We start from the raw sequence: 14,641 nt of genomic DNA, 5'->3' as shown, positions 1-14,641 counted from the left end.
GCTACTGTTAGCTCCATGTGTTAATTAAGAAACAAAGTTGTCAGCACGTCGTGTGTTCGATACCTTTGTCAACAAAAAGCTCATTACAAGACACTATGCACGATCCGTTTAAGAGACGCTGGGACTGGAAGTAGTAGTAGCTGGTAGTACGAGGCGAGGCGGAGATGAGCGAAAAGCAAAACTTCGCGGTCGAATGTGAAGGCAGTCTACTATTTTGTTTTCTTATTGTTGCCACAAAAAAGTGGAGAAGGCCCTCAACGAAATATCTCCTTCTTTCCCCCCAACGTTTTTTTGTTATTATTTATATGCACGAGGCCTGCCGGATCTGCCAAAATGAACATGAAGTCTGATTATTATTTTTTTTAACAATGTCATCAGATAGACAAAAGCATAAAATTATGTGCAAATGCCTGCATCTTCAAATCATGAAAATAATAACAGCCTATATCTTACCAATCTTATAACCTCGATGGGTCTTGTACCCATTCCATGTCAGGTAGTCTAGGCTCATTGTTTGCATCCTGATTAGCGTCTGGCTAATACATGTTAGGTCCAACATAAAATTCCAGTCTCCTCTTCTTCCTCCAACTCTTCAAAAACTTGGGTCTCCTCACTTGCGCTTGATCTATCACTTATACCGCTGTTTGAAGGGCTTTGTAGGGCGGCCGTATGGAGCGCTCCCATCGCTGTTCTCGGTGTGACGTATCACTTCCGGGTTCGTCCCCTTTCAGGCTTGAACTTCGGAAACGCGATTATTTTGTCAAATATACAACATATAAATTATTTTTTCATGCTTTATTTGTTGGACAATGTTTAATTACTTTAATTGTGACCCTATTTGGCATGTTATGAAATTACTTCACATTTCTGCTTTAAGCTAACAAACTTTTGCTTTGTAAGTTGGCCAATTGTTCTTTTGTTGTACATAGATCCTCATTTATTTATTTTTTATACTGTTTGAGGCTCAGCTCAGGTATTTACATTTGTTATGTTCTTTATCCGATTACTCAATTATTCGAACTACCTAGTTCATCGATTAATCGACTACTAAAATAATCGATAGCTGCAGCCCTAAAACACGAGGCTAATGACTACAGCAGACTGCATTTGCAACACAAAGTGTCATCATTATTTTTATCTCTCTACGCCTATATTTTCCAGGATATTCTTTGTTTTTAAGTATTTTTCCCAGATGTCTTTATAGATTGTATGGTCATGACAAATGACAGTCTTGTGCTAAATGGAATATGACATATTATGAATGCATTTATATAGTACGACAGGGCTAAATCACTGCATATTGGTCAAAACTGCTGACCTCTTTAACCTCCCAAATGGTATTTTATGCCACCGGAGTTAGTCCGGCTCTTGTCATTTTCCTGCTGGACTCGGAGACTGAGGAAAGAGCGTAAATAAAACAGGAGACGTGACAGCTAGGCTCCATGCTAACCTGAACCGAGCGGCTCTTCCAAGTCTCTTCCTCGCCTTTCGAACACGAAAAATCACACAAAACTACCCCGACTTATGTCACACACGGCGGTGGGAGTGATTGCCTTCAACGATCGGCCAGCCCCTGGCGGCGAGCAACCTTCTGCGAACTATTACAGCTAGTCATTCCCCTGCTGCGGCCCCGGCAAGCAGTGCTGCGGGAGTGCTCGTTGCCGAGGACACGGCAGGGGAATGAACGCCCAAAACGGCTCATTCTTGGCGGATAAACCGGCCAACATCGGGTGACTTGTCACACGCCACGGTCGCTGGCTGATTAATGCAAGCACGCCCAGCTTCATTGGCCGACAGCAAGCCTTATCACCCACAAAATGCAAGCCACCTCCTTATTAAAACATGCGCCATGATCCCAGTATTTGACATAATATAAAACACGCAGCTTACTCACTTCCTCGTCCTTCCAATGGTCTCACGATTGTCTGACTTGTTTTTCCCATTCTTCGCGGTGAACACAATATTTTGGAATCCCAAAAAGGCTCACACCACTCTTCCTGGTGTAGCAACAAAAGCCTGCAGCATATTGGACTGGTGTGACGCGAAAAATAAACTAATTAATCCGCAGTCATTCGCCATACAATAGTATGGCTGTATAGTTAAGATGATCTTACTTTCAGACGTCACATCCGCCTTCTTCCTCAACCCAAGACTGGCCAGAAGTGACTCATCTTTATGTCGCGGGATTCAAAAAGTCGAATAAATATATCAATCGCTTCCACACACATCCAAGCGCTCCATTTCATTCAGGAGCATAAAATACTACGTGTAATAGGATTGGGAACCTCTTGGTACCTCACGATACGATACAATTTGCGATACAAAGCTCATGATAACGATGATCTGACGATATGGTGATACAACGATTATCGATACATTTGTAGAATACGCTAGAATGATTTTCTGACCAACAATTAAAAAACAGAAAAACAAACTTCTGCTGTTAATTGGAATGAGTTTATCACCAGTAGACGTCCAATCCATTTGAAATGGGAGGGTGGCAGCGAATGAACATTCGTTCATTCGCTGCCATCCCTCCCACTTCAAACGGATTGTACGTCTATGGCCGTCAGTGGCAGCCAATTCCAGGCGATGAGGTAATTTTGGGCCATTTAAGGTCATTTACCTGTTGATCTTCAGTTACTTCCTGTTGATTTTGGGGTATTTTATGGGTCACTTCCTGTTGATTTTGAGTTACAAAACAGGAAGTGACCTGGGAATCACCCAAATGAATAGGCAGTGACTCAAACTCAACAGGAAATGACCTATAAATGCCCTAAAATGAACCGCAAGTGACCTGTAAATGCCCTGAAAACCCCCAGTCTAAAAGGATTGGGCGTCGTGCACCATCAATGCAGCCTTAAGCCTGAGTTATGCTCCCGCGTTGCGGTGATGGCGCAGCGACTGTGGCGTCATTTGACATTCGATGGTTCTCCGGCCAGGTGACGCGTTGCTCTGTAATTCACTGCCAGGCAACTAGAGGGGTGTGGCGTTATGTTTGTACGGTTTTGGGGCTTGCTTGTTGACTTCCTCTTGTCTAGTTTAACAGAGAAAAAAATAAACAATGCAAGATGGAACGCTTGAATGTGGATCTTCAGCTCATCAACATTGAATAAATGTTGATTAGGGCTGCAGCTATCGAATATTTTAGTAGTCGATTAATCGATAGACTAGTTAGTTCGAATAATCGAGTAACTGGATAGGGAACATGAAAAATTACAATACCTGAGCTGAGCCTCAAACAGTATGATTTTTTAAAAATGAGAATCTATCTACAACAAAAGAACAATTGGCTAACTTACATAGAAAAAGTCCGCTAGCTTAGATGCTATAAAATGGTTATTCCCACAAAAAACGGCTAAATATACCTATAAACTAAATTATGGATGCATTAAAAAACAATAGCTCAAACAAAAATTTAGCTCATGTTGGTCTTAACAGGGCAAAGTTGGAGTCAGTCATGTGAAAAGAGCCAGACCAGAGTCCAGTGTATCCACCCTAATCAATAAAACTGCATGCAAACACTTTCAAAATTAAGCATTACAACGCCACTTTAACTAAACGAATACCCGAAGCAACAAAATTTAATTCGAATATTTTTTTCTAATCGAATACCAGAGTTAATGTTGATTATACAAATGTTGAGGCGCAGGCGACGCAGAAGACTGTTTCGAGGCAGTCTGTCCAACTTTGATGCCGCATAGAGAGTTTTAGCCTCGGGTGAAAACCAACTAGCTGTGGCGGCTAGCTTCAAACTGGCGTTGAGCACTGCGTCCAGCGTTTTGTCCGAGGTCTGCAAAGCCCTCCAGCCCGATTGGTTTGCCATGTTCTACAACCAGCCAGTTGGAAGGAAAATTTCTGGCATCTATGGAACTTCCCAAACTGCCTTGGAAGCCTTGATGTTAACGTTATCATAAAAGCACCGAAGCACTCTCAATCAGTGATCATGTATCGTGTGTAACCTGTCTGTTGTTGAAAGTGAAACATCAAAACAACTCTTTTGACACCAAACCTGTGCTTTATTCTTCATATACTTGACGTGTGACACGTAAATAAGTCACAGACTCACAGCAAACATATGTACACAATAAGTGATGAGGTGCAACAACCAAAAAATACGTCATAAAGTGATAAAAAGCTGGCAGTTTTTGGCAGACTGGGTCACCGCTTCGTGTGGCCACTCGATTCCGAACACACACGTCTGGGTGGTCCTTCCATTTTTTTATTCAGTCGTTGACCTTTCCATTTGGCAATCTTAATGATGTCTTGACGAGACTTGCTCTTCAATGATACTCTCGTCGGCTTGGTCCATTTTTGCGTGTACAATGGCGGTGATTTCAAGCTGAACCGGAAACAACAGCGTGAGCGGACCAATCACAGTACATTTCCATCACGTCATCTGCATCGACATGACGCTAAGATTTGAAAATTCAATAGGACCGCGTCAGGCTACAGCGCAGGGTCGTAAATCGGGTCTTCCTTGACGGCGCAGGTCTGATGCGGAAGCTTAACTAGGCCTTTAGAGTTAACTGAGACACTATTATGGTGGAAGATTTTGGTAGCAACTTGTTGGTTCCTTTTTATTTTATATTTTTTTAGGGCTGTCAAACGATTAAAAATTTTAATCGAGTTAATTACAGCTTAAAAATTAATTAATCGTAATTAATCGCAATTCAAGCCATCTGTAAAATATACCATATTTTTCTGTAAATTATTGTTGGAATGGAAAGATAAGACAAAAGATGGATATATACATTCAACATACGGCACATAAGTACTGTATTTGTTTATTATAACAATAAATCAACAAGATGGCATTAACATTATTAACATTCTGTTAAAGCGATCCATGGATAGAAAGACTTGTAGTTCTTAAAAGATGAATGTCAGTACAAGTTATAGAAATTTTATATTTAAAACCCCTCTTAATGTTTTCGTTTTAATAAAATTTGTAAAAATTTTCAATCAAAAAATAAACTAGTAGCCCTCCATTGTTGATGTCAATAATTACACAATGCTCATGGGTGCTTAAGCCCATAAAATCAGTCGCACCCAAGCGCCAGCAGAGGGCGACAAAACTCCAAAAAACACAAGTAACAAGTTGGCATTGCACTGTGCTGTCATTTTAATCTGTTTGAGCGGGGCATGTGCGTTAATTGCGTCAAATATTTTAACATAATTAATTTTAAAAATTAAGTACCGCCCGTTAACGCGATAATTTTGACAGCATTAATTTTTTTTTAGACATTAACACCTTTTTAAAACGATATCTCAATTCTTGGCAGGAGCATATCGATAACCTTTGGGAAAGTATCACGATATATCACTCTTTCGATATTTTGTCACACCCCTAACGTGTAATATGAAATAAAGATGCTTTCTTGTGTCATAACCACTTTAACTCTTTACTTGTTCACATTTTTAATAGCCAAGTCCGGATCAATCGATTAATTATCAATTAATTGCAATTTTTTTTTTTTTTTTTTAAATAAAGTTCTGATTAATTGTAGATTTGTCACATTTTTTAATAACCTTTGTCAAAATTTGAATAGCTCACTATAACTCACTATTAACAGTAAAAAAAAATGCTTGAACTTTATAGTTAATGTGATATTTTTTGCTATTTTGACGCTTTAAAACGACAACTCACGATTAATCACAAATTTGTCAAATTTATATGAAGAGTTAACTTGATGAACTGTAAATTTGTTGCATTCTTTGAATTGTTAACTCATGATTACACGCAATTACATTTAATCATTGTTTATACGCCCCCTCCCAGTTAGGTTAGTAACCCATGTCTAACACTGTCAATAGCAACCAGTGCGTTAAAAAACATGCGATGATAGAAGAAACAGATGCTCCGATGCCTTAAGAACACACGCATCCTTGTTCTTCCACTGATTGTTCCCCTTTTTCTTCTCGTTGTCTTTTATGATGACTTTCCCAAATGTTGTCGTCTGGGGAAAAGTGCTGAGTCAGCTTTACTCAATCTTGGGGGAAAAAAAAGAAAAGGAAAAGGAGCAAAAACTGGAGACTCATCATGTGTCTTTTTCATCAATTCAAAATGTCAAAAAAGCCTGTTCCGCCATCTGCTGGTCACCATCATGCCTCACACATTCACTCTGGGATTTTCATTCATTCATTCATTCATTCATTCATTTTCCATGCCGCTTATCCTCGTCAATGCAGCCTTAGAGTTAACTGAGACACTATTATGGTGGAAAATTTTGGTAGCAACTTGTTGGTTCATTTTTATTATTATTTTTTTTAGACATTGACACCTTTTCAAAACGATATCTCGATTCTTGGCAGGAGCATATGGATAACCTTTTGGGATACAAGGTATCACGATATATCACCATTTCGATATTTTGTCACACCCCTAATGTAATTACTGTTTTAAATTACATAAAAAACTTACCGGCCATCCTCATAGCTACTGCTATGGCGTTCCATGCGTCTTCCTTTTTAAAGTTGTCCTTATAAAAAGGATCTCCTATATCGTAAATCATTTTGTGACTTTCCACCTACATAATGAAGCGTTCATCATCAATGCTCGCTGGTGTTTAAACCGTGAATAAGCATCTGGCCCCACCCATTTTGATGGATGCGTCTCCAGCAAAAAATGGAAAATAGCCTACACACACATCTAGTATAAATTGGCCTTCTGACGAAATACTGTAAACGGTACAGTACTGTAACATGTTTGGAACTTTTGTTTTGTTCTAACGTTGCCAGTTCAAATGGATTGTCTGTCACCGTGATGGGTAAAATATGTGATTATATGACCCGGAGTGAATAGCCATAATATTGCTTACAATAAACTTTTTTACTCCTCCACTTCGACACCTGTTATTGTTCTTCACACCATCCTGGCCTCTGGGTTCCACAGTTGGGAGGGAATCTCACGAGATAACGTGTTTTGCACTCACGACATACTGGCGCCTCTGTAACACAACAAACCTCAAAAGGGAGGGAATCTCATACCATAGCGGGGAGGGAATATGAATGTAATCTGAATGTCAAAAATTGATATTCGATATTTTCTGCGTCCTTTATGGTATACTGGGGACGGGTTTCAATAAGCTTCGGCTTCTTCCGTCAGCCCTTTTCTTTTCGGGTTGAATTAATTATAAACACATATAAATGCTGTATGTTTGTTTGGATTTGTCATGCCTGAAGGGAAAATAAATAAATAAATAAATGTCTAGACCGCGAATATAAGACGACCCCCACTTTTTCAGTCTTATTTCAATGCAAAAATGACCGTCTTATATTCAGGCCAATACGGTAATTTTAATGTATTCCGTTCCGTGTGTTTGTGTTCAAGATCTCTCATGAACGAATAATGGAATTACTATCAAACTTACAGCAGAGTATGTTTGTAATATGAAATGGAAGAGGTGAGTGAATTTTGGGTTCGTGAGGTGAAAGGTCCTAGAGGTCAGAAAAAAAATTTAGCGATAATTTGATAACAGATTAGCCATGTAACTCAAATTTGATATGATGAGAAGACAAAGGGTCAAAAATATGACGATGCTTTGAATTTGGCCGCTTAGGTGGAGTTTAAGACTTTGTGTACATGCATTTGTGTCTGTGTATCTACTACATGTATCTTTATAACTCCAACAATTATGTGCTTTTTTTGTGTGTTTTTTAGGCCAAATACCCACAAGTGGTGAGTCTTCCTGACGGCGATAGTTCTTCCACACTGGCTCTTCATCATCCTGCTCTTAAAAGGTTCAAAATCAAAATATTTCCATTCACTGGTTGTTTTTTCCAACTCTTTGAATTTTTAAAAATGTCATTTCAGATGCACTTTTTTGTTGCACTGGTGTGTGGATGTGTCCAAGGAGGGCAAAGTCACTCCAAAACTGGACCTGCTCCCAAAGATCCCGCAGCAGGGTGAGACGCTCCTCTCGCTATCAAATCAAACAAACCATTCACGACATTGCTGTTTTTTCAAAATTTTTCGGACACAGCTTTGCGGCTGTTGCCGTCATGGAACGTAGATGGCGTCGGTGAGGGCTTCCACAGCCTGCTGAGGCTACTGGGGCCCGAAGCGGCCTTGGAGGAGGTCATCAGGGCGGCACTTATTCTTGATGACTGAACAAGAGGTGAAGATGACGTGTTGTCAACTTTTCGAACGCCTGGAGTTGGAAGTAGCGAATGAATGACTGCAATTAATCACGAGTTGACAATTAAAAAAGTGCAACAATTTGGTGAATGTTAACAATTTAAAAAATTGACAAATTTGTGATTATTCATAAGTATTTTAAATGTGACAAATTTTCATGTCATTGCAAATTGATTATTCATAATGTGACAAATTTGCGATTCAATGTTCAGTTAATATTTTAAAAATGAATCAAATTTGCCATTTGTTGAAAGTTCACGATTTGAAAAAATGCAACAAAATTGCGAAGAGTCTTGAACTATTAAATCTTATTGGACATCTATTGCCGTCAAAGCCAGTGAAACACCACGAATAGAAAGACTTGTAGTTCTTAAAAGAAATTTGAGTACAAGTTATAGTAATTTTATATTAAAACCCTTAAAACGTTTTCGTTTTAATAAAATTTGAGCAATTTTCAATCAAAAAATAAACCAATAGCTCGCCATTGTGAACATTATTTTTTTGAGGGATAGGTATATTATTTTTGTTGTGCTTTCACTAAACGATACTGTAGCAACCTAACTGTTCCGCCGAAATGCATGATGGGAAGTTGGGCAACCATGACTGTCAGTAGTGGCTGCAAATGGTATACAATATGTTCTGCGTTGCGTTTAATTAAGCGTGTTAAGATCGTGTCTTGCTCCGCACAAATGCATGATGGGAAGTTGGGCAACCATGACTGTTAGTAGTGGCTGCCAAAACTTAAGCCAATAAAAGGCGCGGTCCAATGAACGCCTGTGTCCACTCGCATTTCTCTGCCATTTCGCTCTCAATGTGCTAAAACGGCGTCAATGTAGACTGTTTGATGCAACGCATGAACGGGTCATTCCGTGCATGTGTCAGTTGCGTTAAATATTTCAACGTGATTAATTTAAAAAATTAATTACCGCCCGTTAATGCAATAAATTTGACAGCCCTAATATATATACAGTGGGGAGAACAAGTATTTGATACACTGCCGATTTTGCTGGTTTTCCCACTTGCAAAGCATGTAGAGGTCTGTAATTTGTATCATAAGTCCTCTTCAACTGTGAGGGACAGAATCTAATACAAAACCCCAGAAAATCACATTGTATGATTTTTAAATAATAAATTTGCATTTAATTGCATGAAATAAGTATTTGATACATCACAAAAATTGAACTTAATATTTGGTACAGAAACCTTTGTTTGCTATTACAGATACCAAATGTTTCCTGTAGTCCTTGACAAGGTTTGCACACACAGCAGCAGGGATTTTGGCCCACTCCTCCATGCAGATCTTCTCCAGAGCCTTCAGCTGCTGGGCAACATGGACTTTCAGCTCCCTCCATAGATTTTCTATCGGGTTCAGATCTGGTGACTGGCTAGGCCACTCCAGGACCTTAAGATGCTTCTTACGGAGCCACTCTTTAGTTGCCTTGGCTGTGTGCTTTGGGTCGTTGTCATGCTGGAAGACCCAGCCACGACCCATCTTCAGGGCTCGCACTGAAGGAAGGAGGTTGTCAGCCAAGATCTGGCGATACATAGCCCCGTCCATCCTCCCCTCAATACGGTGCAGTCGTCCTGTACCCTTGGCAGAGAAGCAGCCCAAAAAAAGGATGTTTCCTCCGCCATGTTTCAGAGTTGGGATGGTGTTCTTGGGGTTGTACTCATCCTTTTTCCTCCAAACACGACGAGCCGAGTTTAGACCAAAAAGTTCAATTTTGGTCTCATCCGACCACATGACCTTCTCCCATTGCTCCTCTGGATCATCCAGATGGTCAGTGGCAAACTTCAGACATGTCTGGACATCCACTGGCTTCAGCAGCGGGACCTTGCGTGCGCTGTAGGATTTTAATCCATGAGGGCGTAATGTGTTTCCGATGGTTTTCTTCGAGACTGTGGTTCCAGCTCTCTTCAGGTTATTGACCATTCCTGCCGTGTAGTTCTGGGCTGATCCCTCACCTTCCTCATGATCAGTGATGCCCCACGAGGTGAGATCTTGCATGGAGCCCCAGAACGAGGCAGATTGACCGTCAACTTGAACTTCTTCCATTTTCTAATAATCGCTCCAACTGTTGTTACCTTCTCACCAAGCTGCTTGCTTATTTTCCTGTAGCCCATCCCAGCCTTGTGCAGGTCTATTATGTTATCCCTGATGTCCTTACACAGCTCTTTGGTCTTGGCCATTGTGGAGAGGTTGGAGTTTGTTTTTTTGAGCATGTGAACAGGTGTCGTTTATACAGGTAACAAGTTCAAACAGGTGCAGTTACTTCCGGTAATGAGTGGAGAACAGGAGGGGTTCTTAAAAAAGAACCGAAGAGCCGAAATATTTACTAGTTGGTAATGTATCAAATACTTATTTCATGCAGTTAAATACAAATTTATTATTTAAAAATTATACAATGTGATTTTCTAGATTTGTGTATTAGATTCCGTCCCTCACAGTTGAAGAGAACTTATGATACAAATTACAGATCTCTACATGGCTTGCAAGTGGGAAAACCAGCAAAATCGGCAGTGTATCAAATACTTGTTCTCCCCACTGTGTGTGTATATATATATATATCTATATATATTTATATATATGTTAATGGACCTTCATCTAAAATTTAATTGGCTGCCATTGACAGCACTCAACGTCAAATCCATTTGAAGCAGAATGGTGGCAGCGATTGGACGTCCACTAACGATAAACACATTTCAATTGACATTAGAAGCATGAAAAGAGCTTTCATGGCCCCTACCAACATGGCCTTACCAAAATGGCCTCAGGGCAGCCATGTTGGTAGGGGCGACGTTCCCATCCAAGCCACTGACTGTGTTAGACATCTAATCCAATTGAAGTGGGAGGGTTGGTATTCATACTGGAATAAATGCGGGCTTCAAAAACGAATTTAAAATTATTTGAAACGAGGTAAGATTTGCTTATAACAAGAAAATTCTGCCAATGAAACGAGCAATTTTTTGGTGTAAGAATTCTTAAAATAAGACATCCATCCAATAACTCTTTGGCTTATAATAAGCCTTAAAAATAGTATTACAGGCTCATTATAAGACCTATAACAAGCCGGTATTGCTTAAAATGAGTATTTCCAGGCTTATTATGGGACTAACAAAAAGTCTCACAATAAATGCTACTTCTAAACCCAGTAAAAAAGTACCGTAATTTTTGGGCTATAAGGTGCACCGACTATAAGCAGCCACCGATCAAATTTGACACGAAAACGGCATTTGTTCATAGATAAGCCATACTGGACTATAAGCTGCAGCTGTCCTCCAAAAGATATTAACCGGTAGGATGTTATTTAACAGCGGCATCATATGACCAAATGAACCACGAAGGTTTGAACCAATTGGCTGCAAAGCTTCATTGCTTCAAGTAGCTTCATTTGGCCATCCCTGTTCCCTCTGCTGCCAAAGCTGTTGTCATCCACCATGCCTCTTAGCATGCATTGCAGCGCTACAGATATAAATAACCATCAAAATTCATGTTCTGTGCTAATTATTTCTTCATTGAATTTTCCAGTTTCATTGATTGCTAGTTATGGTATTTGGTAACACTTTATTTGACAGTTGCACCATAACATTGTCATAATACAATCATAATTATGACATGACACTGTCATGAGCATTAGTGTCATCCGGCAAATTATCTCACTTTCGAATGGATGTAAAAGATCTGACCTGGACATAAAGGGAGTTAGTGACATAATTTGCCACATGACACTAAATGACATGTCATAAGCGTTCACTAATGCCCGTGATAGTGTCATGTCATAATTATGATGGTCTTACGACGCCGCTGTCAAAGTGTTACCTATTAACCCAAATAAATCAACAAAAAAGCCGCACTGGACTATAAGCCACAGGATTCAAAATGAGGGGAAAAACGTTTCAGTTTGTAGTCCAAAAATTACGGTATTTGAAATGAGATAAGATTTGCTTATAACACGTAAGAAAATTCTGACAATGGAAGAAGCAATTATTTTTCTTGGTAACATTTCTTGCCAAGAAATTACAAGTACACACAAGTCCATCTACTTGTAGTAAAAGTACAGACACCCTTGTGGTATTGTAAGTTGTATAAAAAGTAGGGCTGTCAAACGATTAAAATTTTTAATCGAGTTAATTACAGCTTAAAAATTAATTAATAATAATTAATCGCAATTCAAAACATCTCTAAAATATGCCATATTTTTCTGTAAATTATTGTTGGAATGGAAAGAGAAGACACACGACGGATATATACATACAACATACTGTACATAAGTACTGTATTTGTTTATTGTAACAATAAATCCACAAATGGTATTATTAACATTCTTTCTGTTAAAGTGATCCACCGATAGAAAGACTTGTAGTTCTTAAAAGATAATTGTTATAGTTACAAGTTATAGTAATTTTATATTAAAACCCCTCTTCATGTTTTCGTTTAATAAAATTTGTAAAATTTTCAATCAAAAGTAGAGTTAATATAATAAAAATAGAGTGACCAAAGTCTAAGTTTTACGTGTATTTTGCATAGCTATTTTGATATGGAATGCCAGTTCATTTTGCATTGTTGTTTAACTGTGTGTCAGAATAGGGCCTCATTACTATAGACTGAAGTGCTTTTCTTTTTGTGAACATGATTTTTTTTTGAGAGATAGGAATATTATTTTTCTTGTACTTATCTTACCCAAAATACAACAAGAGACACATAATTGCCACTAAAAGAAAGAAAACTTACCGAAATATGTGTGGAGCACAAATAGCAATTTGCATTGCATTGTGAATACAGCATGAACGTCTCACAACTACTAATTCTCCCACGTTTAGAAGAAATAACATGAGTATGGAACGGCGCTGCCCCCAAGCGGCCGGTGGCGTTCTCTTCACTCTTAATGCCCATAAACGGCCTCATTGTAATCTGTTTGAGGCAATGTGCAAGCGGGTCATTTAGTGCATGCGTCAAATATTTTAACGTGATTAATTTTAAAAAATTAATTAACGCCCGTTAACGCGATAATTTTGACAGCCCTAATTAAAAGTAAACGTGTTTGTAGTACAAGTAATAGTGATGTGTCGGTCGCGAACGAGCCGGTACAAAGAGTTAAACGATCAGAGCTGGCACCCTCCCTCGAGAGCCGGCTCTGTCATTTTCCCCCCTGCTTCTCTCGCTCTATGTTGATCTCTCTTTTTCACATGTCTAAAGTGAGGTTTGGCATTGGCTCAGCTGCTGTGCTCAGAGAGGGAGACAGGAAGAAAAAGGGGAGGAGCCAGGGGCTTGGTATTAGGTACTGCACGGAGTACACGCTGAGTACATGCTCCATCGCGTCTGCACAGCCAAAGACAGACACAGGAGGAGGAAAGGACGACACACGAACGCGGTTTGTAGGCCTTTGAGATGTGCCGGAAACGCAGTAACATTTGGAGACATTTTAATTGGTTAAAGTCAGATGACAATAGGGCAGAATGCAGTGTCTACAAACTTAAAATTGTCCGTTCGAGGAGGGTAAACTAATAACCTCCAGAGGCACATGACGGTTCATCCTACTGTCCAGCTAGAAGAAATGAGGGAGGCAGGTGTACCTGTTACCACCAGTAACAATAATTAAAATAAATAACAAATAATTAGTGAGAGAAGGAGCCGGATCAGCCCGTCCAAGTTGAAGTATTTAGTTTTCTTGAATGCAAATTTAAAATAAAGCAAGGAGTAGCTTATGTTTGTTTTGTTCGCTGCTGCTGTTGCAGTTACTCCCACTATTTTTGTTATGGTGCAGCATGTTTGATTGTTGTTGGTTGAAGTTTAATTTTGTTGCTTGTTTATTGTTTGGAGACTTTTTAATGTTCAATAAAATAAAAACAATTTTCTTGCTTGATAATTGTTGCTATTTGCAGTCAGTAGAGTTCAATATTTAGTTCACCAAGTCATTTATCAAAATGTATGCTAAATTCGTCATAAATATTAAAAGAAAAGCTAAAGTTAAAAGAGCCGTTTGAGCGCCAAAAAGAGCCGGCTCTTTTCACTGAGCCGATCCAAATGAACCGGATCACTGAAAAGAGCCGAAAATCCCACTAACAAGTACTTTTCGTACAAATACATGAATTGTGCCAGACTTTGTAAGAACTGCAAATACCATATTGTTATCCAATTTTGTATCATATTGTGATGAAATTGAGTTACAGAAACTTGCATGCTTTTCAATGAAAAGGGTACATTTTCTTGAAACAAGTTGGGGCTATGTCTTAAAACAAGAAAAGTCCTCTTTTACAAATACCTCAAAACAAAATGCTTTTAAGATGTGGTCTAAAAAAAATACTTTCTGCTCAAATTTTACATGAGCGATTTTGTCTTAGTGATTAGATCCCCCCCCCCCCCCCCACCCCTTGGAATTAGACAAATAATTTTGCTTAGAGTTTGAGTTTTTGCAGTTCATTCGCCATCACCCTCCCATTCCAAATGGATTGAACAGCTTATAACATTTGGTACTTTTGAATCTTGGCCACATGGGGCAG

General features: G+C 39.1%; 1 protein-coding gene across 2 annotated transcripts in view; it reads left to right on the top strand.

The window, feature by feature from the left end:
- The window catches only part of cenpp (centromere protein P), a 143,234-nt gene extending 134,125 nt beyond the window's left edge, over positions 1-9,109 (top strand). For both annotated transcript variants that reach the window (XM_057845946.1, XM_057845947.1), the window contains exons 7-9: positions 7,664-7,743; positions 7,817-7,908; positions 7,986-9,109. In XM_057845946.1, the coding sequence (XP_057701929.1) occupies positions 7,664-7,743; positions 7,817-7,908; positions 7,986-8,113 (300 nt within the window). In that variant the 3' untranslated portion in view covers positions 8,114-9,109. The remainder of the gene's footprint in view (positions 1-7,663; positions 7,744-7,816; positions 7,909-7,985) is intronic.
- The last annotated feature ends 5,532 nt before the right edge of the window (positions 9,110-14,641 follow it).

The sequence above is a fragment of the Corythoichthys intestinalis genome, chromosome 9 (assembly GCF_030265065.1).
Source record: "Corythoichthys intestinalis isolate RoL2023-P3 chromosome 9, ASM3026506v1, whole genome shotgun sequence".
NCBI classification, from domain to species: Eukaryota; Metazoa; Chordata; class Actinopteri; order Syngnathiformes; family Syngnathidae; genus Corythoichthys; species Corythoichthys intestinalis.
Note: the sequence above shows the minus strand (reverse complement) of the source record. Positions and strands in the feature narration are given on the sequence as shown.